Here is a 25,139-nt window from a genome sequence, read left to right as displayed (position 1 = left end):
TCCGAAGTCTTCCTGAACGTGCCTACATTTCTTGACGTCACGGCTACGCGCGGAAGAAAGCTGCTCTTTCATTGGTCATTTGTGTGGATGTGTCCAGCCGCTCCAGTCCTCTCCCATCCGCCTCATAGCGTCCTGTCAACCGAAGGTTACAACAACTGGCTTGACGCCTGCTAACATAGTCATTGGCGCGCATATTTCAATTAAAAAATTGTTTGCATTTAAGTTTTTTTTCTCGCTCCCGTCTCCAGTTACCGCGCGGCGAGTGGAAAGAAGAGACATATGCGTCGAGATAGTTGCTGCTGTTTTTTTCCGTTGTATTCCGGAGCGAGTTGGACGGGACAGCCGAGGCTCGACTGACTGAGGTGAGACAAGTTGCACTATGATTTGAACCATTATCGCCTCATTATTGAGCCTTGTCAGTCCCGGTAGGCCTGTAGAACACACGAATGCGTTATTGTTACAGCCACGCCTGCTTTCAGCCATCAAATGACCCGATTTGTGCTTTTCATGTGACCGCTTCTGAACTGAGAGTTGTACATGTAGTAGCCTACTAACGGGGCTTGTTCCATGACCCGACAGTTTCCCGAGTCATACCCACTGCCACGGTCGTCTTCTCCCCCGAGATGCTGCCCCGCCTGCGGGGTGTCCTGCGGCCCGTCCTCTCCCTGAGAGCCGGTAGGGGGCCGTTCGAAGCCGGACTCTTGAACCACCAAGCGGAACCTTCGGTGTCTCTCCCGGGTGAGCCGGCCCCACTGCTTCCGGTGTCCGCGCTGGTTCTGCGGCGTCACCTCGGCACACACCCGCTGAAAGAGCCGGTAGAGCCCCTCAATTCTCCCCGCGGGGCCAAGGAGTTTATTTATAGCCTCCATCCTTCTGAGCGCACTTGCTTGCTGCGGGAACTGCACAGGTTCGAGTCCATTGCCATAGCTCAAGGTGGGTGATTTCCTACGACACTATGTCTTTTGGAGTGTAAATCACCCTTTTCTGGACAATGCAGCTGTAAATGGCAAAACTGTGGAAGCATGTACAGTAATTAGGTCCATGTAGTAGTACGCTCTCTGTCCTCACAAGTAAACACAAACATACTCGTTGGACAACTATATGTTACCGTGAGACAAGCTGAGTACAGCGTGCTACCAGTGAGAATAAAATTCTATTTGTTAACATTTGGTGCTTCACTGGTAGTTCTAGTATGTCAACTGTTGCACAGTTTAGTCTCGCGAGTAACATATTGGAACCAAAAGGCTACTAGTGCGTGACACATGCCCGTTAGTGCACCTAGTAGTGTTACCAGTTTGACAGCGTATTTCACGGAAAAGGTTTAATTGTGTACTTGTAGGCAGCATGGTGGAATACTGGTTAGCGCGTCCGCCTCACAGTGCAGAGGTCATGGGTTAGACTTCGGCTCTGGCCTTTCTGTGTGGAGTTTGCATGTTCTCCCTGTGTTTTGATGGGTTTTCTCTGGATTTTCCAGTTTCCTCCCACATTTCAAAAACATGCAAGGTAGGTTAATGGAGCACTCTAAATTGTCCCCAAGGTGTGAGTGTGAGCGTGGATGGTTGTTTGTCTCTGTGTGCCCTGCGATTGGCTGGCAACCAGTTCAGGGTGTCCCACGCCTACTGCCCAAAGACAGCTGTGATAGGCTATAGCACCCCACGCGACCCTTGTGAGGATAAGCGGATCGGAAAATGGATGGATGGATGTATACTTGTAGGCCAAAAGTGGCAGTAGAAGTGGAAAAAACGTTACTACTAAAACAGTCGTTTAATACTGTGCATTAGTCATTCTACCAGTGCGTTGAATTGCCTTGCAGAGACAAGATGAGAGAATATGGAAAATCAATCAGAGCCTTTGTACTAACATAGCTAATACAACCATCTGGAATGTCCCGGAGAAGCAAGAAAACACAGTTGAAAGAAATAAATGCCAAATTTTTCCTTGATCTCCTCATGTGGCATGAATTTATTTCCATCACTGATGTTTGATCGTTGGGAGTTTATTTATGCTAGAAGAATTTGATCTTCAATCTGACACTCTTGAGTTTGTTCCAACAAATTAAGGTGACTGGCAGGCATTTTAAAAGCCTGGTTTGAATCGATTTATTGCAGTAGTTGTTTGTTATTTTATCTCATGCATGTACTGTAGCTGTACTGATTGACTAATTCATGCAGTCACAAGCTTCATTTCCAGGTAGCATTCTGCTACAATGAACTCCCCAGACACTTCATTAGGTACACCAACACAATCGACTGGTCATCTGATACAAGAGCTGTATGTAATTCAGCATTAATACCTAACATTATTGTATTTGCAGACTCTCACTATTGTTATTATTACATTTGCAGATCTCATTTGCAAACAACGGGTACCAAAAATGTCAGCCATTGACTGGGATCAATTGATCATCTTTAACTTTCGACCTCTAAAATCATCATCAATCGTCATTTGATTGTCCCGATGGGACATTTGGTCATCTGGTTCAAATTCTGTCATTGATATGTGAGGAAGCCAAAGTTGTCTTCAGAGAATCTAATCTACTGTGGAACCCCTGAACTCAACCTCTAATGTGTTTAGATCTGGAAGCAATTTTTATCATCAAAAATAGAAATACCGACATTAAGTTCCGGGTTAAGCTGTTGCCACCATCAAACTTTTTTTCACTGCACATTTTCTAAAGTTGCTGATCTTAACTGTCTTCCAAGTATATAAATAAGGGCAGCCATTGTCAGGGCATGTTTGGCGAGTCTCATTACATCATGACCAAAGGAAGCTTATGTACATTGTGTTCCTTCTTCTTATATTAGTACTTTTATTACAATTATTATCATTATCCATTTTGGTGACAATGGTTGCCATTACATATTATTTGAATATGTGAAGCATTCCTTGTTGTTATTTTCTCATTACTAGTGGAAATGCGTAACTATGTATTTTCTGGTGCACAAAATGCTAATGCTTCAAATCTTGGTCTGGGCCAAGAGAGAACATTAATTGATCATTATAATAGATCAATGAGTCAGGTAAGGAGAGCTGTGCCATATACGCTCAGCGTTGGGAATCCTCACATGGTTGTTTTGCTTGCTTTGAGAGCAAAGAGCCTTGAAAGACTTTTGTCATTTTCTTGGATGGCTTTGTGCTTCAATTCTGGCACTGCACACTCAGCGACAAACTTCAGTCATCGGCTTTAAAACAGGGAGTCAAGAAGTATAAATGTCAAACAAGCTCTAATATCCAGTGAGGCCAAAACAATCCTCATTTGGTTCAATTCAAGCGCCGCTTGTATTATGACACTTAAGATGCTTAAAGTGTACAGTACTGAGAACAAATGCAACATATGAACATTTTGTGAAGACTTTGTAGAATCCTCCTCTTAAATGAACCGCGGTAAAAACGTCCTTGGCACGTAATAATAACAAACAAGCCTCCTTTTACTGCATAAATATTGACCCCAATTTATAACTCCCATGAGCTCAACAATTTTGCGTCAAAGTAAAAATAAACTCTTTAATGTGCAAATTCCTCCCCGGTTCCTGGAGGAAAAGTATCCCCACCCCCACTCACCCGATGAAATGTTAAAAAAAAAAAAAAATGACAGCAACTATTGTGTTGCTCTCAATAGTCACCAGAAAATTGTTGCAATTTAGTATCTCCATCTGATTTGTAACAATAAATAAAATGAAACACGTTGAGTCAAAGAAATAAAGGAAGTGACTCCAGTACTCTACCTACAGTTTAATTTAGTCACGGTGTCGTTAAACTGTCTTTAAAGCTGTAATTTCACATGAAAACTATCACATTTATGTGTTGTGTTGTGTTATTTTTGTTATTTTGACTTCAAAATGGCGTCGCGTGAGTGGCTGCCTTTCCAGCAGCTCCTATATTTTGTTGTTCTACTTCTTCCTTTCATAACTTTGCTGCTGTGAATTGGGAATTTCTCCATTGCGAGACTAATAAAGGTTTTCTTATCTTATCTTACATTTCTTCAACTACTGGAAACCAGGGGGACAATTCCGCCCTAAATGCAAAATATATTATTACATCACATTACTTGTAACATTACTCCTATCTATCATTTTCAAATTACAATAACATCAATAACTTCACCTATTGAGGTACCTTTAATGCAAAGATCAGCTTTGTTTTTTGTTCTATGACTAGCCCTGGCCAGATTCAAGTCTGCTGACATCCTCATCTTCACCTTCATCTACCGGTATTTAAAACCCCAGAGATTCTGTTACCAGGTGCCTAGGCAGGTTGAAGAAGAGCTGAAACAGCGTTGTCACCTTGTGTGCGTGCGTGCGTGTGTGATTGTGTGTTTGTGTGTGTGTGTGTGAGAGTGAGAGAGGGTGTGTGTGTGCATGCAATGGGCAGGGCATTACTCTTATCTATCATTTGTACACAAGCCACTGCTGAAAATTTTAAATTGTTATTTTGATGACATTTACAAAACAGCAGGCTGAAAACAAAAACAAAAACAAAAGAACCCTACATCAGCACATAAACTGGCAACATTGTTCGAAAAAGTTTCCATTCTGACTCCCTTTGTTTCCTGAAACACTGTTGCGTTGGGAGACATGCAGTATAGTATAATGATCGGCCACTTATAAATTACAATCCTTAAAATAGATGGATCTGGTTGGATAAAGTGTGGTAATCAATCTCATGCTTTGTTTTATTGATCTTTGTATGCAATGTCGGCCAGTTCTTGATACTGATTGTTGTTAGGACCTCCAAAGTGGAACACAATCTGTTCCGAGTCACTGTTTGACTTTCATGCTGTTCTAATTTCAAAACATATTTTTCATAGGAGCTGTTTTTAAACCAATTGCCATAATTCGTTCCTAGAACACACTTTCAGCCTCTTTAACCTGTAACTGTAACCTGTAACCATATTCATGGCACTATAGAGACTCAAGAACTGAAAGACAATCTAAAGCTATATCAAGTCAAACTAAATAAAACTACTTACTCTTCAAAGAGACATGACTGACCATGCAATCGAGTCGTTGAATTTACAACTTAAAATATACATTTTGAGTAAGCAGCTCAGCTTTTCATTTTTTGTGCTTGTACGTCACGTTTTTATTCATTTATCTTGAATCCAGACGAATCGGCGTTTATTTTTCGGTTTGCTTCTATGATCGTAAGATCCTAGAGTGTAGCTGCTCACTTATTGTTTTCTTATTGGAATTCATTCTTATGCTGACATGAAACAAGAATGATTCTTGCCGAATGATTTTGATGTTATTTCATGCAAGACAGGCCCAAACACGATTACTTTCTTCTCGTCCCACATGCAACAACAGTTAACACCGATTTAGCTGAAATTGAATGCGCGTTAGGCAAATTGAAATTAACTCTACCCAGTGTAGGATCGAGGCCACGTTTGGGAACAAACGTAATTGATTAGCGTGCATGTCCTCCAACTAGCTGGATTTAAAATGCTAATGGCCACATATGACTTGCCTTTATTAAAAAATTGGAACAGACGGACCACTCTATAAATCGAATTACATGGGCAACACAGACACTCAAGTAATATGATTATCCCGAAAGTCATAATGCTTTTTGTCTTCTGTCATGTAGACAGTTATGATTCATTTTGAGTGACCAATCAGCAACATGTTTATATTTTTGTCTTTCTAATCATTTAGCCTTGCACTAACCATTGCTCTTACGTTATGGATGTAGGGTCGATTATTCTCTCACTATTTGCCCCCCCAGGCACCTTTGATGCTTTTTAAAATTAACTACAGCTCCACTACACATTATTATTCAGAGGCTGATTTGTATGTCGTACAAATGAATCAAAATGTAGACAGCGCACTGGTCAAATGGCAACCTCGTGTGACCCAAACCACTTTGAAAACACCCTCTCGTACACAGGGAAACATTGAGACAAATACATCAGAACAGATGAGTTACGTCAAGGGGTTCTCTATTCATGCTCAGTGTAAATCTGGCATGTAATGCAGTCTAGCTGTGCGAAGGGGTTGGCTACACTAAGTTTGGGGTCGATTGCAGATGCACGCAGCTTGGCGCAGTTGTACTGACTTGCTTCGCAACCAATCAAAGCGCCTCTTGTCATTCATTTCAAAATCGTGTGCACAATCCTTGACATGGCAGAATCAGAAACTCATTTGCTGGAGTCCTTGCAAGAATTTGAAGCGCGCAAAGTATAAAGAACCCCCCCCTCTCTCTCTTTTCGCCCTTACGGTGATCTATGACGAATGTGCCAGCAAGTCCAGACCACAATCGGTCATTAATGCTGACAGTAACAATGGTTGAAATAAGCGTGCGTCGCCATCATGACGTCACGTGTGACATGTCTTGTGCCTTTAAAAGACACCTTCCATGCCACTCCAATAGGATAACATTGAAGTTTGAATGAATCTTTGATTAAAGAGTACAAATATAATGTTATATTTAGTTGATTTTTTTTTTTTTTTTTTTTTTTTTGCAGCTCTTAGCTTTGTTGAGTGTCATTTGCTTGGGCGGATGTGAATATAACAACTCATTATCCATAAGTGCTCCACTGTTGGTCCCATCCGAAATGACTATAAATGCGCATGAGTGGTTTCGCTGGCGACTAGTCCAGGGTGTACCCCGCCTCTCGTCCAAAATCAGCAGGGATATGCTGCAACTCATTGCGTGATCTTAGCGGTGATTAGAGATATAGAAAACAGATAGATGAAAGGTACGAGTGGTCTAGTTTGATGCCTTCGTGTTTGCTTGGAGTCTACTAGAAAAAAAAGAAGAAGAAAAAACATAACCGAGGCAAATTGGTCCAGGTGGAAAGGCCTTTGTCTCTTTTGGCGTAACAATCTTAAATGAAATAGAAATTGAAATGAGGGTAAATTAATGGTCTTTTTGAAAGATGAAGCAGGCCCGACTGCAATTCCGTGTCTGGAATAACCCTGAACTATTTTCAGATTGCGTTGCTTTAAGCTGCTTCAATGTGAGTGCAAGGCATTGTGCAGGGAAATACGGTTCTGAGCAGATGGTGTATATCGACACTTAAATGGATGCAGTGTGAGATCAAATGTGTGCATGGCTTCATCATGACCATCGTCTCAGAGGAACTGTAGTGGCTTCTCTTTCTGCTCCGAGGGAAGTCACTGTAGTATGTCTTTTGAGTTATTTTAGACAGCCCAATTAAAACCGCTTGTTTCCCACATCCTGCCAGGAGAATGCTACTCCACTCGCCTTACTTCTGCTTGAGGTTTTCCATTATTCTGTGAAATATTTGCTGACATCTTTCATGTGCATAGCAGCCAGCCACTTGCACCCTTGAATTTGGTGGGGTTCATTTATTCTTCTTCTTGTGCTCCCTCTTTCCTCACCGCTGTCCCTGTCTCTCTGGCTCACATTCTTTGTGGACCATTTCTTGTCTTCTGTCTCATAAATCACACAAAAAATACTGCAGTGCTGTTAGCTTGATGAACGTCTCTCTCCCTGTACTCTTCTCTATTGATCTTGTACACACACGCACACATGCGCATGCACACGGATGCAGTCTAATGAGTGTAAGGAGCTCATCCTTGCTTTGTTTTTTGTTTTTTTGTGCGGGCCGGATATAATTGTCCACACATTGAGAAATGCCCACCAGTAGAGGTGGTATGTACACACACACACACACACACACACACACACACACAGAAGCATATGAGCTCACAAATGGGAAATACAGCATCTGCTCATATTTTGTGCTGAATCTCAATGTCACTTAATGAAAACTCATTCCTCGAGAAACTAGGTTTTCAAATCCCTCGCTCTCTCTCTCTCTCTCTCTCTCACACACACACACGCACAAGCAATCAAATGCCGGTTCAAAGTCTGAAAAGAACAACGCCTCTGGATTTGTTTTTCTTCGCTTCTCATGCAGAGGCTACTATTGAGCTTGCATTTCAGATTTTTTTTTTCAAAATGTCCCTACACAACTTCAGTCATAATGAAATACAAATTATGGTCATATTACTCACACTTAATGTTCATGACAAAAAAAAAAAAGTCTTGGTGTCCCTGTAATAAATGTTTGCATAATTTCAATTTATGGTGACAATCTATGGTCAGATACGAAATAATTTGAATGCCTTGGTATGAGGAGAATTTGATCTCACATCATGATGTGAGCACTAATATCAGCACTACCATTATTTTTCAGACAGTGAGAGCACCACTACCACCTACTGTAGTGGATGTATAATTACACTTTATTAAGCCTGTTCCCTGGTGTAACATGCAACGATCCCCTGCCAAAGGCATTACACCGCCACCTTATTTGAGGACTGCCCTCAGGATATGTGAGCACATTGCAGGGGGTACGTGGAAACATTAAATAATTTATTTCCCAGAATCAATAACCTGTGGTACAGCTGTGCTAAAAATATAACAGCGTATCAACGCAAGTGGCCAATTAATGGTCATATGACTGAAGAAAAAAAATACGAGTAAAACTGCTAGTGTGGGTCTCAATATTGATTCATATTATTTATCCAATTTTTATGTTTAATTTGAGTGAAAAGGAAGACAATATGGAAGAATGTTCAAACTAAGGGAACAAATCGGAATGATTTTCATTCACCAATCAGTTGCGTTGCAGTCGACTTTTGGAGAATCGTTAACAAGTACAGTATTAGTAATGACTATGACAAAAAAGGTTTTGAGGTACACAAGACAAACGCAGATCTACGACATAATCATGGTAGCTCAATTGAGCCTGCGATATAAATTTTTTTCCCCCGGCTCACCTCTATGGTAAATGCCGTCTCTCTGGCTTCCAGAGGGCACTATGTCAAATATACCCACCAAATAAGAGAAAAGCAAAATTGAGTCAGACATGAGCAGATATAGTACTTACACTGGTTAGACTAGTGTGTTTAGATGTAGTCCCATGTGTGCGTGTGGGCGCTGCACCACTTCTTGTAAAAATGTTAAAGGATGTGAAAGTGCTGCTTCAGGGGTGTTGTTGGAGCTGACAGCTCTGTTAACAAATGTGTATTTAAAGTCTTATCTATCAACACGACTCTAATCAGCTAGCAGTTATCTCCTGCATTGCTGCAGGATGCGGATACACAATTAGGGAAATAGTACATGGCTGCTGCGGAGTCCTTGCTCGTGCATAGCTGCTCATCACAGTCCATTAAAGGCTTTCCCCGCAATTCCTTTCTGCTGAGCAGAGTAGGAAAGCACTGTGACATTTTAGATGCCACACAATCAATGCTTTACACCGGAGGCCTTTTGTGAGCCATGTCAGCCAATAAATTGTGATGTGAGGTTCCCGTTAATTTGGAACCGAAAACCCTTCAAGTGCTTTTACTTCTTGTTAAGTGATTTCACACTGCCTTATTCTTTGGTATGGATTTGCTACTGCAGTTAAAAATGAAATCCCAAGTGGCGTCACCAGTCTGACTAATGTGTGCCTTTGGTGTGTGGAATGTAAGTCAATGACAAAGACAATCTGTGCTGTTATGAAATCTCCCATCTATTCTTCTGTAACAGTAGAAGGAACTCGTCACGTGACACAGCGTCCTAAAAGGAATGGAGAATGCAGGATATGAAACTAGACGCTGGAGCAGAAAAGCGACTGATATACAGCAGTATTTGACAAGACTCTCATGACGTGAATGCGACTTGATTAAAACTGTAAAGTCACAGTTTAAAACAACACTCTAAATTGTGTGTTCCACTCCGTGCGCCGAGACGTGTGACAGAATAAATCGACGTCAGCATGTGGAAATTGGATTCCAATTTCCTCAGACCTGAGTGAAACAAATCTAATTTCACAGAACCTGAAAAAGGAAACCATTTTATTGCCCTCAGCCTTTGAAGCAACTGGCGTTGTCTGCTTCTGTCTGTTCTGTACAGCACAGCAACGAAGCACGACAGTTACGTTGTTTTTGCATTGCAGCAAATTGCTGCTGTGTGTTGAGTGGTTGACGAGTGTTGTCCAAACTGCCACATCCATCCAGCAATGGCAACGAAAAGACCAGAAGAAGCAGCATTTTCAGAGATTAGGGCAGCGAGGGGAGAGAAAACCTTTTAGGTTGATCTTGTTTTCGGTTGTCAGCATACGGCACGGTACTGTTTCATTTTCCTTTTTGTCAATTTCTCATTTGCAGATAATGCACTGTTTGCCACTGGCATGCTATCACCCTGTCGCCAACGGGTGAAAGTGCTTTGTCAAGAGATTGCCATCTAGTGATGTAAAGTAGTAAGAAGGGCAAGGCAAAATATTTACAGCTAGAACATTAATTCAGTGACGGCAGTTAAAGGCTTGAACAAACATTGAGCAGTCTTAATTTGGTGATGTCAAGCCATCAAGTTATTTGAATACTCCAACAAATTTGGAATTTTGCTTCTATCTCCGGAATGAGAAAACATCAACGGTACCTTTTGTGTGTCTGTGCTCACAGCGTATGCGACTAAGAGACTTTTGTAGAGTCCAGTGTGCAAATTATCATATTTAGGGCCACTTAACCCCTTGGCAGTGACATGCACTAACGTGGAACCACAACAACAACAACAACAACAACAATCTCAACGGTTAATAAAATAGCTTACTTACCAAATAACATACCTGTAGGTTTACAAGTTCCGTTAGATTCGACTGTGGCTTTTCCGGTGAGTTGAGATAAACGCGTGAACTAGATGGGGCAAGTCTGCCAATGTCGCCGAAAGTGAGCATGCCTGACTATGTGTGTGCGCTCGAGAAAATAATAGGCAGGTTACTAGGTCACAGTCTTTCTCTCTACAGTTAAAAGCATCATTTAGCACCATAGAGGGATCTTTTTTTCCAAAACATAATTTTAACATTTCACTCCCATGTCATACAATTTTAATAGATGACAAGTGATTTTTTTCTTTCTTTTTTTTTAATACTGCAAACTATACCTTTTAAATGTAACCTGTAACACAAGGCATGGCTAGTCATGTAGCGCTCAGTCCGAACAATAGGTAGCACTATGTAAAAGTAGTCCAGAGATATAATGGACAAAAAAAGAAATGAGATGATGAGGAATCAAGCCTCTGGTGGATACTCGGGTAGGAATACAGATGCCATCTTATAGCTGTGTGTTAACTACAAAATAAAATAAGTAAAAAGAAATCAAAGACTGCCACGTTACAATAAAACGGCGACAGCACGACTGAAGTGATACTTAAATAAGGCTTGCGTCTTTCTCATGTACAGGCTCCCACCAGCTGCAATCAATGCGATGCATGAGTTCAGACACTCATCTTTCTCTGTGAAGGAGTCGCCGAGGGAGAGATTCCGCCCGATTCACTTTTATCACAGCACTTCATGTGGTCTTTTCATATTTTCCATATTACTTTCATGGCGCCGCGAGAGTGGCTGCCTTTGCAGCAGCTCCTATAATTTTTGTCCTACTTTCTTCCTTTCATGCGATTGCTGCTGTAAATTGGGGATTTCTCCATTGTGAGACGAATAAAGGTTTTCTTATTCTTATTCTTATTCTTATTATTCTTATTCTTATGTTTGATTTCTTCTCAAAGGTCTCCCACAGATGTTTCACTCTTGATCGTGATCGTACTTTATCATCTTTTTGTCAACAGGGCAGCTTGACATTGATCCACCTACTTCAGCACAGTTAAAATATGGTAAGAAGTACACATTTTTTCTGAAAATATTTGTTTTCTGTTCACGGCATGTGTGTATTTTACATGAGTTTACTTAGATGAACAATGCTAGCAATAGTTCTTTTCATCTCCTGCAATGCACATTTGTAATTCAGTGATGATAGTTTTGGGGTTTTCATTTTGTTTTGACATTTTTCAAAATTAGTCAGTTTTATTTTTGTTGTTTGTTAGTTGTTATTATAATTTTCCAAAATGCACCATTTTATGTACATTTTTGTAGTTCTTAGTTTTAGTGTTAGTTTTAGTATTAGGTTTTAGTCATTTTATACATCCCATTTTTTGAGTGCGAGACAAAAAAAAAAAACCTTACTTTAATTTGCAACATTCATAGATACCGTAGATAGGATAAAGGGACACATGCTTGTGTTTTATTATAAGTAAAGTACACTTCATGTGGCATGACAGGCTGATTTGAGTGAAAAGAGGAGCAATATCAAACACATCTTGATGACGTCGCTTCAAGGCAACACACATTAAGTGAATTACGATAGCTTGCTTGCAAGCATCCTGAAGGCATTCTGGGAGATGGTTTTTCTCTACCACCGCCATTTTGGAAGGTTACACACGCGTTGCACGCACGCAGGCACATCTGTTCACGGCGTCCATCAACTTGTTTTAGTCTGGCATTCTCAAAGTATTTTGATGACTTGCCAGCTGATCTACGACCCACAATACTGGCAGAAAGTGACTCTGTTGGGAGGAATTGACCCATACACGCTATCTAAGGCTAATTTTTCGGCGGACATTCCAACATTGTTTACTAGCTGGTGGTGAGTGTGATCAAATACAAAGTGGAAGTGACTTCACATGAAAGCAACCTATTTCCAAACTACCTTTGGAACCTCTGTGTCCTTTCTGGCCATACCGTACGGCTATTGTAAAAACGGCCAAGCCACAGTGAACACATTTGAAAGAAATTTTAAAAAGATAATTTATTGGATTAATTGCCAAGGGGCCTTTTTGCTAAATTTATACGTTTTTTATGAGTATTGTAAACACAAAATGTTGTTTCAGTGAGTTATCTTTTTTTTTCAAGTTTTTTAAAAAACATTTTTTCACTATAACAACCTTGAATTGAATTCAGTCCGATGAAGTGTAAAGCTTAATATTTCTTATGTGGTGGTGAAATGTAGTGTTTCACGCTTCATCTGAAGTTTTCAAATAAACACTAACAATTAACACAGTCATCAGCTCATCCAGCAATCTCTGGAACTCGAAAATTGCACTCACTCACCCACAAAAGCCTTTCTCTAATGTGATGATTGTTGCCTTGCTCTTGCCATTTTGATAATTACTTTTGAAGAGGCCATTAATGGAAGGCCGCCTCTACATCTGAACCAAAATAGGTTACCACTAGAAATAGTTTCTCAAGCAAATGAAATGCTCAACCCTCACGCCTACTTTATATACGGTACGCTAAACACACATTTTATTAATTGTCCTTGCACAGTTAAATGAGATCCACTACATGAATTGTTGCCTGTCTTTTTTGTTGTTGTTGTTTTTTTGCAATGATTGAACCATAAGTTAACCCTGATTCTTGTATTATGCAATGGTGTTAATGTATTGAAATTAACTCATGAGGTCAAGCTCTTCTTTCCAACAAAATGTTTCAATATAGTTCCGTTGACATGATGGTTGTGGTTGTTATTTTTCAGTTCTTCTGCACAATGCACTCCCTTTTGTCGGATTTGGATTTCTGGACAACTGTATCATGATTGTTGCGGTAAGTTTCAAATAGAGTAGTTGCTAAGCCTGATGAAACCGTTGAAATTGAGTAAATCGTTCTCGTGCCGGGGTTTCACTTTTCGTCCGAGGCACAATTCCAATTAATGGTAATGCCTACGTCCACTTGTTCTTGTTTTATATATTTCCATGTAGATTTCAAATGACAGATATGCAATATCTTAGCTTTCAATGAACACATGACTCACCCCGCATACACAGATGCCCAAATTGCAAACCAATTAAGAAACTACACATTCGACAGCGCCTGACAACACATACTGAAATTAAATACGTTTCGTTAATGTGATGTTAAATGCTACATACCGTTGAGTTGACTTGTGCATTTTCCTCCTGCCACTGATTTAAGTATGTTTGGTGAAATGTGCCTGAAGTTTCGGAGCCTGTTGCTCAGGTTAGCCATGCCACTGCATTACCCACAATGCTTCTGTTTACATTACGGATGGCCAGGATTTTATCACAACTGCGCACTTGCATCACAAACAAGGCATAGCCAACGGGAGAAGCGAGAGCCCAGGTAGTTTCGAGAGAAAAACAAAGCACCAAATTGTATTGTAATTGTCAACGATTTTGATCATCATCTTGGCAGCCGTAATTGATACTGAGAGTAAATTACACGCAGTTGGATACTATTCCTGTAACTGAATAGCTAATTCAGCCCCAGTTATTTTCAGACCCTTTTACGCTACCATGTGGGGGGGGGGAAATAAATAAATAATATTCATGAAGTATTGAATACCTGGAGAAAACCCACACAGGCACGGACGGGTAGAACATGCATACTCCACACAGGAAGGCCGGGGCCAGAATTGAACCCTGCACCTCTGCACTGTGAGGCAGACGTGCTAACCAGTTAACACCGTGTCACCCCTAATCTGTTCCAATATCCAGAACAGTTCCAATATCCAAATTTATAGTGCTAAAAATATATGTTCCTCCTACTCTTGAATGATCTTTTTTTTCAGGTGCATACCATATCACATTTTGATTTTGTCGATTCATTTACTACGTTTAAATTTTGTTTACTAGCGAAGGAGAACAAAAACATTTTTGGATAAAGGTTAACTCAAGACAAAATTAAGTGTTTATTTGAGTGCATTTTCATAATTGTACCCATTGGATTTCATTGCCCTCTACATTATAAAAAGGCTTGGTACTCAGGAGGAAATATTTATTTTTGTATTTATTGTTTCATAGTGTTAGTGCAACTCTGCCTAGTTATTGGTTCCATTTTAAAAAAGCACTGAACATTGACAGCTAAAAATTTGAAGGCCATGTTATCGCCTTCCATTTAAGTTGCACCATCATTTATAAACATGTCAGAAATGCTGGTAAAAGCTGGAAATTTGAATCAAAAGTTGAATGCCCTATCATCTTAATTGTCTATCATTAATTTATACAGACCCAGAAGAAGCTGTAACGTCCATTGACGAAAAAAAGAGATTGGCTCAATTCTCCTGTCCCATGGAGATCCGTTTCAATTCCAAGCGGCGACTCTTAATTCCAAATACGCATCCGCGCTCCGCGCCGATGCTCCTCTCTTCTCATCCTTGGCTCAACAAGCCATCCATCCAAGCGCGTCAGCGCAGACTGTCCAACAGCGCCGACATCTCCGCTAAATAAAACGGGGCTGTGAAAAATGCTGCCCATTAAAGGCGCAAAAAACACAAGTGACACAAAAGAATACAACCTGTAAGTTGATGGATGCAGCTGCTTGCTGGTACAGGATGCTGCGATTTACATATGATCCAATTTGTCGACTCATTATGACTACTGATGGCAATTAGTCAGCTAGTAAAACAATTGTTTATGGCAGCCCTAATATACCTGTTCTGTGAAGGCCTCCCTGGTTTGTTAGACAGCATCATGAAGAATAACGGAACTCACCAGACAGGTCAGAGATCAACTTGTGGAGAGGTTTAAAGCAGAGGAAGCTGATGAAAAATATCCCATCCTTTGAACGTCTCAAGGAGCTCCATTCAATCCATCATCCCAAAGTGAAAAAAAAAACAAGTATGGCACAAATAATACACACAAATAAATATAAAGTAATTCGACAGAAAGACAACAGTCCAGATGGAACTGTGTCACTTTCTACTCAATCATTATTTTGCAGTCTGTCTGATCTTGGCGCCTTTCTCTATCTCCTAACATTCTGCATCACATCTCACAGGCTCCTCTCATCATCCCTCATTACGCTTACTCAAGGCCAACCAAACAAAAGATGGCAAATCGAACCTAATTTTCATGCAACATAATACCTCTAGTCAGATGTGCTGTCATGTACATAGCTAACAATTATAGCACCTCCTTAAGCTATGATGACATGATTCATGACCTGTTATATTTTATTAGTTTTGCAAAGTCACAACACCCTTTATTTAGGCTTTTTGTCAGCATTTTTTAAATTGAAGATGTAAAACTTGGATCAATTTGTGCAGGGCTCCAGACTGCCCTAAATGGTTGTATTTTTCTGTTCCTAAAATTTGAGACAATGGCACTAAATTTTTCATCCAACCGGTGCTGTGTGACCAGTTCTGAGTTCTGAGTTGCGTTTTTAAAAAAAAATTAATATTCTTGAATCGTTTTTCTATCTGACAAACTTCGGCTCCACACTTCAGCCCATTTATGAATAATGCAGTGAAATTTAGTGGAACGAATATTTAGTACTTGGCAACTTATAGTGTGCGGCTGTGTGCACCCTTAAATTTCAGGTTAGGGGCCACCGTGCTCTTACTCCTCACATTTCTTGCCAAAAGGTTCACCATCAATCCAGATTTTATTAACGTACTGATCAAGTACAATAGTTCTCAACACAAATTGTAATAATTTAACTCAGACCAACGCCTGACCCCTGATATAAGCAACCACCACCTCTTGATATTACTTCATTGTGAATAACGTGAAAAGAACAAGGGTTAAAAAAAAAAAAAAGAATTCAAAGAAGCCACACTGTATACAAGACTACATTTGTACAAAAGTAATACATGTATCACAGACTTGCCTGGATTATCATACTCATTGTGTTTGTTATCCTCCAGGGCACACAAATTGAGTTGTCCATCGGCGTGATCCTTGGCATTTCTACTATGGCAGGTAAGAGCATCATTGCATCGCCATGCATAATTTATTTAAGACAAGAAAAACATGTCACTGTGACTCCTCCATGACAAATTAAGATGAGACTGCTTTAGTTTACAACATTTCATTTGTGTGTCTTTAGAGCAGATGTCCCCAGTAGATATCATTTTCAGATATAGATTTCGATTTATTTCAAATCCTGTAATATCTTACATAAGATGATGAGTCGGTCCCGGTCAGATGAGTACTTGGTCCTCTTTAGCCCAGTCACCATCATGAAGAGTTACTTCAGTTCCCACTGCCTTCAATTCAAGGTTATTGCTCTATGTCAGAGAGAACCCTCTTGCTTTTTCCTGCTTGTAAAATTGGATCCAGTAGGCTTGTGGTATTGACTTGAACCAGCCCTCAAGTTTCCTGTCCAGGTCCCAACTTTTAAATATAAAAATAATAAAACATTTGTGTGCATCTAATGTAGCGCAAGCTGCAGGAAAGAACAAAAATAAAAACTCTAAGAAATAATATCAACCCTTTGAGGGATAGTGGTTACTACAGTGGACAGCTGATCATGTTATCAGGTTACAGGGAGCATGAATGACAAAATGACAAAAATAATCCGATGACACATTATTTTAATTTGGTTCAAAAGGTATGTGACTGTAAACTATTTCAAGAATCGTTTCTTATGTGTTCAGTTTAAAAAGATTCGCGGTCAGAGCTGTAAAGAGACGGTTTTTAGATGTCATTTTGATAAGAGCTGCAGACTCTTCGACACTTCTTGCTGCCTTTTATCTTTGATAGTCGAGCTTTGACTCCCAGGTTTGCTGCAGTTTATTTCCTGCCTGAAGCCCACAGGCACCCTTCGCTAAAAGGCATAAGCAGCTTCTTTTCCTTTCTCGGCCTGACATTTTCAACTCGTGAGATGCCATTACGGCCACACTGGTGACATTCAAGTTCCAAACCGATGCCTGTGTCATGGCCACTCCCACGGTGATTTAGCACCTGTGTCAAGACGGCGGGCAAGTCCACCCATCACTCCATTTCTGGGATGCAAATTAGTGTAAATGACTCCATGCCACGTCGCAGATGAAGGGTGCACCATGGCAAAGTAATCTATGCTTTTGAATATTTATTGGCTGGTGAAAAAAACTGCCTTTTTGATTGCTTTTGAAAAGCCACATTTGTACTGCTTCAGAGGACATTATGATGGAGAGCACAATATGACCAATGGCAAGCTCTGATACAATTTATTTTCATGGCTCATTTATTCACTGGTTTTATATTTGCTGGGCAATATTCTTGATTGCAGTTCAAGACATAGAGCTCTATTTGTGTGCCCAGCGCAAGTTAGCACGGCGAGCTGTTTAAATCTGCGCGGAGGACGGTTAGAACAAGTATTGGTATTTTTGTAACCAGGTGCAAAAATGGGTATTTTTGCGGCGATGTGGGTGAGAACACAATTGATTTGATTCGCCGCCAATCAAAGTGGTTCCACTCATCTCCTTTAAACGTGGCACGCGAGATGCACACGGATTGTATTGTGAAAAAAGACACGTTTGTGATTTGTCCTGTCAGCTGGGAGGTCAAGATGAGCAAATTAGGTTCATAAGTAACCACAAACAGACCTCCACGGGTGGATGATATCAAGTTGGCATGGTAGAGTACAGGGCTGTGAGGTGCGAACTTGGAGACGCCTTTGCGATATGGGGGGAAATGCTTGTCATCATTAAGCTGTAATTAATCATTAACTAAAAATACAGGATGTGAAATCTGAATGGTCTGCTGACTAATAAGAAATGCTATACTGTATAGGTATAGTCTCATAACCCTCCCTTCTCCTCACTCATATACAAGCTTCTCCACCACAACTACAAAATGACTATTTTTGTCAGTGTGTGACTGCACCAACATGTGGAGGCGGACCGAAGAGTCAATGTTTTCATGTTGTAGCTGTGAACTGCAGGCAGGGAGAAGCGTTCCACCCCGTGCAATAGATCTGCTCATTGAACTCCGCTTTTACGGAGTGGCTTTCAGGATGTGCTGGCACACATTGACTTCACTTAGCTCAAATCCTCGGTGGCTCATTTTGGCCACATGTTCAGGTGTATCATCCCAAATGCCAAAAAAAAAAAGAGAGATGAATAATCCTGGATGTTGTTTAACAACAATGTTGTCGTCTGGAAAAGACTGTTGGACTTTAAAGTGCAAGAGCCGAAGATGCAAACCAGAGGATCCACTCACTGTAAATGCCTGCCTTTTTATAGATGATGTTTAGTTATGAAGGTATTAATGTGCTTATTTTTGTAATTGTAGTTTACATTGCTCTCGAACTGCAGTGCATGAGCCAGAGTGTGTGTCTAATATTTTGACCCTCTCGTCTGTTTCTTCCTCAGCTGCTGCTCTTGGCAACTTGGTGTCAGATTTGGCAGGACTCGGGTAGGAAACAGTTCACACTCATAAGCGCACACACACACGTATCAATGCAGACGCTCGCCCGCAGACACACTCAAGATGCACACAAAGTGACTTGAACTGAGATTTTGTGACTCATGATGTCCGATTTGAGGCAAAAATGCATGTTATTACAACTTTTGCAGTGCACTTTGTGAAGGATGTGAAGTTTTTCACTCGGCGTGGAAATATGTTTAATTATACAGTACGTAAGAAACTTATAACCCCATTGAGACTATATTTGTCTTAGGGGCCATCCATCATCATGAAGTGATTCAATGTGAACACTTTCATTTTAGTGAATTTGTTAGTCAAAGTCTACTTGGATAGGCTCCAGCTCCCCGCTGACCCCCAGCAGGATAAGCAGTGTCGAAAAAGGATTGATGATTAGTTTCTGTTTAAAGTCTTCTTGCAAAATATTGTCTTCACCCTACCTTCTCAAAATATGATATTTGTCATCTCCAACCCCGCTGACTCAACTTTTGGGTGACACTAAGGGGTTGAGGGGCTGTTAAATATGTCACTGAAATCGTTACGAATACATTTGTCACACCAGAACTGCATGTCAGCGAAAGACGGCCCGGTTTGAGTCACAATATTTTTGGAACTGAAAATGTTCTCAAAAGTGTCCAAGTGGTTCCACATCCCCTCCGCAATCCCTTTAGTGATGAATGATTCAGTAGCAATTCAATTTTAAAATCCTTCACAAGATCACAGATGAATCATTAAGGGTCGTTTTTCGGACACTTTTTGACTACAGTATTAGCCCTTTCAGGGACAGCATTTAGTGGGCATCTTATCGTGTTATCGGATTACAAGAATAGGTTAATTTAGTGTCACTTCATGTTGGTGACTGTCAAGCAGGTGTGGGACTCATTTTCAGATTGGCCCACTTTAGTTCACTTTTTAATGAAGATACACAATTTGACACTTTGTTAGTGTGTCAACATAACATGCCTTACAATTCTCACCACCGATATTCATATTGCATTTGATCAAAAGTCACATTTACAATTTGAATGTGCATACAAGATCACGATCTGAGAACAGAAAAAAGATCAAATGAGTAAAAGGACGAAAAGGGACCAATTGGCAAGTATACATAACATGCGATAAGATGTTTTACACTTAACAAGGTACACTTACCAAACGCTGGTAAGGCAGATTTGGATTGGATTGGATGGGATACAACTTTATTGTCACACAGCACTTCCTGTTAGCGCTCTTATTTGAAGCCTATTCACACCACATCTGTTGAAAAAAAATCCACCCATTTTTATCCATCTTAAAGGGCAGCCATTTTTCCAAGTGCCACCGACTGAAAATTACATTGCAGTGCTGAAGGGCTCAGGTAACAATTGTTATGGCTCACCTATTTTCTGGGATTGGGTCAGGTGATGTTCTTAAGATGAGCCTTTAGGCACAGTGATGCTATTTTCAGTCAACAGCTAGTGGCAATCCAAGGCAAAACGACCCCAAGGTGAACAAAAACGGGTGAATTTTCGACTTAATTCAAATTCCACAAATGCATTATTAATCAGAATGCCGTGTTTAGACTAGTGGGGCCACATAGAATATATTATTGTCAAGAAAGCTTTTTACTTGACTTCTCCTTTACGGCGAATGTAGGCACACAAGTCCACAAAGTACAGTGTACCAAGTATGGATCTGTGAGGATCTCCTGACAACCAACCGTCCATATTAAGTTGTTAAGGTTAACGTTGCTGTGCAGATCAAGACTACAACACAAATAAAGTCAGCTGAGTGGTAAAATAAATTTGTTTTATTTCTCTCCAGCTGCTGCACCTGTCTGATTACAATTACCATTGTAAGCAAACATCTCACGTAAATGTTCTTTGGCACACAAAATTGTGGAATGCAAGTGCAATGATATATGATCCTGTTTTAAAAAAAATAAATAAAATTGAAAAGAATTGATTTATGGCACATCAAAGATTTATGGCCTCCTCGACTCCCTCCACCCCAAAGAATAAAACTGTCAAGATGTTGATGGTTCGGGGGATGGCAAAGTGCTCTTTATGCTTTATTGGTTGCAAATGACCAAATATAATACGCATCATTTTGTGACAGTTCCTGTTCATTTGCAGGCCACATAGACAAACAACTCATCACACCTGTGGACAATTTGGAGTCTTCAGTCAACCAAACATGGATCCTATTTTAATTTTAATTCTTTTGTGTCTTTCTTACGAACTGTTCAGGCTGGCAGGTTACGTGGAGGCTTTGGCGTCTCGACTGGGGATGCAGATTCCTGACCTGAGTCCAAAGCAGGCCGACATGTGGCAGACCAGAGTCAGCTCCCACTCGGTCTGTAATCAAAAGAGACGGATCCCTGCCAAATGGCGCAAGACTAGAGCAAGAAAAAAAAAATCTCTTACAATATCTGCCTCAAAATCATTCTGAAAGAAAATGGATTGGTTAAATGTGGAGATGGGCTGATGAAGCTTTGTGAAGCTTTTGAGGCCTTTGCCATATTGATTTGTTCAGAGTCAAAGATTCAAAGCCTTATAAAATAGACCACACTGGTGACATCAGGTGGTCAAGTAGAGCCATAGTAGCTACACACCTAAAAGTGATTCAATTAAATTGATTTGTATTAGAAAATAACATCAAAACATTCAGCCGTGCACTTGTCTTGTGCCTTTCTAATTTATCATTGTGTCCATATGTAAGGGTTGTAACCATCTGACAGCGTACCAGTAGTTTGGTTCAATGTCATGCCCTGTTACCCAGCATGCCCGCTTATCCTCACAAGGGACGCGGGCGTGCTGAAGCTTATGCCAGCTGTCTTCGGGCATGAGGCAGGGTCCACCCTGAACTGGTTGCCAGCTATTCACAAGACACCCATAGACAAACAAACATTCACCCTCACACTTACACCGAGGGACAATTTAGAGTGTTCAGTTAACCTTGCATGCATGTGTTTGGGATTTGGGAGGAAATCAGAGTAACCAGGGAAAATCCACGAAGGCACGGGGCACGGGATGAACATGCAAACTCCACACAGGAAGGCCAGAGCCAGACTCGCATCTCTGCACTGTGAGGCGGACGTGCTCACTAGTCATCCGCCGTGCCTGTCCTGTTCCCAATTAGATTCTAATCAACATGATTTGGATATGACACAAGTGTGCTGTGAAGCAAGATGACAAGATTTCTACATAAGTCGTCAAATCGGTATTCTCTCCCACACTGGCACAGGGCATACAAAGTCCCTTGAGTGACATCGAATTGATTAAAAAAATAAAAAATAAAAAGTTGCCTTACCTTGCAAACATTGTGAGGGAATGCAATTGTAATTTTCTTTCTTCCATGTCACTTGGGGGCTCCGGACGGGGATGTTGTCGAGCGTTTGGCATCTCCTCTCGGCAGGTGGCAGCATGACACAGCGCCAAATATTTGAGTTACGGCATTTCCGATGGCTCATTGGCGTGCGTACTGGAGTAGTCCATGATATTGGTGGACCAGCCTGGTCCAACACAGTTGAACATGTGCAGCGCCTGTCCAATATTTGCCACATTTGCACGGCATATGTTGGTTGACATTTTTTCCTTTTCCCGACACACAATAATTCATGTTTACCACAGCGATTAAAATTAAATGGCACTTCAGATTGGTGAGAGATCACTGAAGCGAAACTACATTATTGCTTTGTGTTGCTTCAACGGGCTATTTAAGCAGCTGCAGCCATGGATGGCATTCATTTCTCACCCTTTGCCTGAAACAAGAATCAGACATCATCAATTGGGCCTTTTTTTATCGCTCGATGTTACAAAGGAACTTACACCTGAAAGATTTTTCAACACCATGCGACATGTTGTAATGAGCTCCGGGCGGTTTGATTTGTCAAACACTAAAAGGCGGACCGCAACAGTTCAGGTGAGTTTTTAGTGTTGTTTCCTTTCAGAACGGTGTGACAGGAAATGAGTGTTGTGCTGTGTGTTATTCCTGCTATTCGGCAGACAAATCTCACATCTGCCTTTTCAGACTTTGATATGACGATATACGACAGGATGATTGCATTCAATTCATTTCAAAGTCACTTTTCACATTTGCGTGCAGGGCAAAGCCATCGGCGTAGGCATCGGCTGCATCCTGGGCATGTTCCCCCTCCTCTTCTTCAACGACGACGACAAGAAAGACACCGACAAGGACGCCAACAAGGACAAGACGCAAACGGCCGCGACCGCGCACGACAGCAAGTGAGCTGAAGTGGACTTGCACTTTGGACCCGTGGACCAAAAAAGATGCCCAAATAGTCCAAGGCTTTAGATCTCATGCAAGAGCATTACGAAAGTGAAGCACGGGGATGTCTACTCCGCATATCATCATCACCATCATCATCATCATCAGTTTGTTTATGGGAGCTGAAGGAGATGGACTCGGTTTTGACTAACATCGGACTTTAATTTCATATCCTGTTTTATGATGTAGCAGGTTCTGAATATCATTTTAAAGACCTCTCAAATGAGAAAAGAACAGTGACAAGCTTTTTCATGTTAAATGGTAACTATCATAAGATGTGTATGCATTTATTCAAAATTTTAATGAGCCAAGACACACTTCTGCCAATTGGAAAAAAAAATAAAGATGCCACAAAAACTATCGACGGTGTACTAAAATAATGACGGTCTCATCTTAATTGACTTGGTCGGGCCTGTTTAGCTGAACACAAAGCTATTCAGTTGCGTGACTGGCAACAGGTAAATTGTAACTTCGGCCATCTAGTGGAAGACTATTTAATTGTTCTGCCTATCATTATAGGTCGCTGGCATAAAAAGAAATTATTTATGACACCAAATGTTTATCTTTGTGGACCAATGAACTGAAAATGGCTACATTCTCACAGGACCTCACAGTGCTTGAGAATTAGTCCACTCTTGTGTCTCTAGTGCACTCTGCTGGTTAAGATTCTCAACTTTTCAAGCCACACTATTGCAACCCTCTCGTGATCACATCCAAGATTACTCTTGATAAATTACTCCCTTACAAAAGATCATAATGTTCACTTTTGAATTAGAATTGTGGAAGTGCTACTCTACATCATATGAAAAGTTTCAGACAGTTCGTCCCTCTCGCCTAGCTGAATACATTTTAGAAATACCAACTTGTCAGTCACATCTGAGCATTTCTCTTTTCATCAGCTGGTGTACCTGTTTTGAAGGAGAGCAAGTATGGCATCTGTAATCCTAAAATTTATTTGTTTTTATTCCATTCCCTCTTAGTAGGATCGAAACTCTCGAGATTCTGCATACAGTACAGGCATTCAATTAGTTCTTCACTGAAATTCTGTTTTTTTTGTTCCATAGACTTAACTGAATGAAGGTAGAACAAGAGAAAATGTGGCAAATCAAACCTATTTTGGCTTGTGAAATATGACAGCTTGATGTGATATGATTATTTTCACAAAGCACACAAATTGAGTTGGAAATTACTAAGTTTATGTCTTAACATAATTAAATGGGAGTTGCCCCATTCATTTTACTCATATTTAACTTTATTTATCATATTGTACTTGATGTTTTATTTTTAGAGAACTGTAAAGTGACTGCAAGAAGCACTATAAAAAATGAATGAAGACACATAACTTGATAGTATTAAATGACTGCTCTTTGCTCATTTTTATTATTATTATTATTATTATTGTTGGTTAGTTGTCAGGATGACTGTTATTTTGTGAGAGGTTTGGAAATGCATGTTCCGGACTGTATTATTTCTTTTCTTGAATAATTTGTTTTGAAACTTGAGAAGTGGTTCCAAGCCGCATGCTCATTCCAGCATGGGTGTAAACGATTTCTAGGTGATATTTTACATTGGATCTGCTTTTATTAAACACTCTCTCAAACGTCGACTTGGACTGTACACTCTTTCTAGCTGTGTATAACTTGTGTGAGGCCGCTTGCATGTACTGCCAAATTCTCTGAACCACCTTTGGGGATGGCTGACGGTTGAGAAATGAATATTTATTTCACAATCGGCAGCTGTGGTGGACCTTCCTGCTGTCAGCATGCCAATTGCACACTCTCTCCAAAACTGCACATTTGAGAATGGCTTGCTAACGCCAAGACCTGGAATTACACTTACGCCATTACCAATGAAACGAAAAGACAACTGATCTGTGAGGCTGCCGAGACGCCGATAGTAATGTTGAAGGAGCTGTATTAAAAAAGAGATGAGTTTAGTCACAA

General features: G+C 40.5%; 1 protein-coding gene across 1 annotated transcript; it reads left to right on the top strand.

Annotated features, from left to right (window-relative positions):
* The first annotated feature begins 84 nt into the window (after positions 1–84).
* On the top strand, positions 85–24,802 carry LOC147203544 (transmembrane protein 65-like). The gene is made up of 8 exons (XM_086112760.1): positions 85–362; positions 580–933; positions 11,575–11,619; positions 13,317–13,384; positions 16,446–16,500; positions 18,876–18,918; positions 21,156–21,261; positions 23,014–24,802. The coding sequence occupies exons 2-8, from the start codon at positions 624–626 to the stop codon at positions 23,155–23,157; spliced, it is 771 nt and encodes a 256-aa protein (XP_085968886.1). The 5' UTR covers positions 85–362; positions 580–623; the 3' UTR covers positions 23,158–24,802.
* Positions 24,803–25,139: the final 337 nt, after the last annotated feature.

The sequence above is a fragment of the Hippocampus guttulatus genome, chromosome 6 (assembly GCF_054856545.1).
Source record: "Hippocampus guttulatus isolate MCC_2025c chromosome 6, RoL_Hgut_1.0, whole genome shotgun sequence".
Taxonomy (NCBI): Eukaryota; Metazoa; Chordata; class Actinopteri; order Syngnathiformes; family Syngnathidae; genus Hippocampus; species Hippocampus guttulatus.
This window is presented reverse-complemented; position numbering and strand designations above follow the sequence as displayed.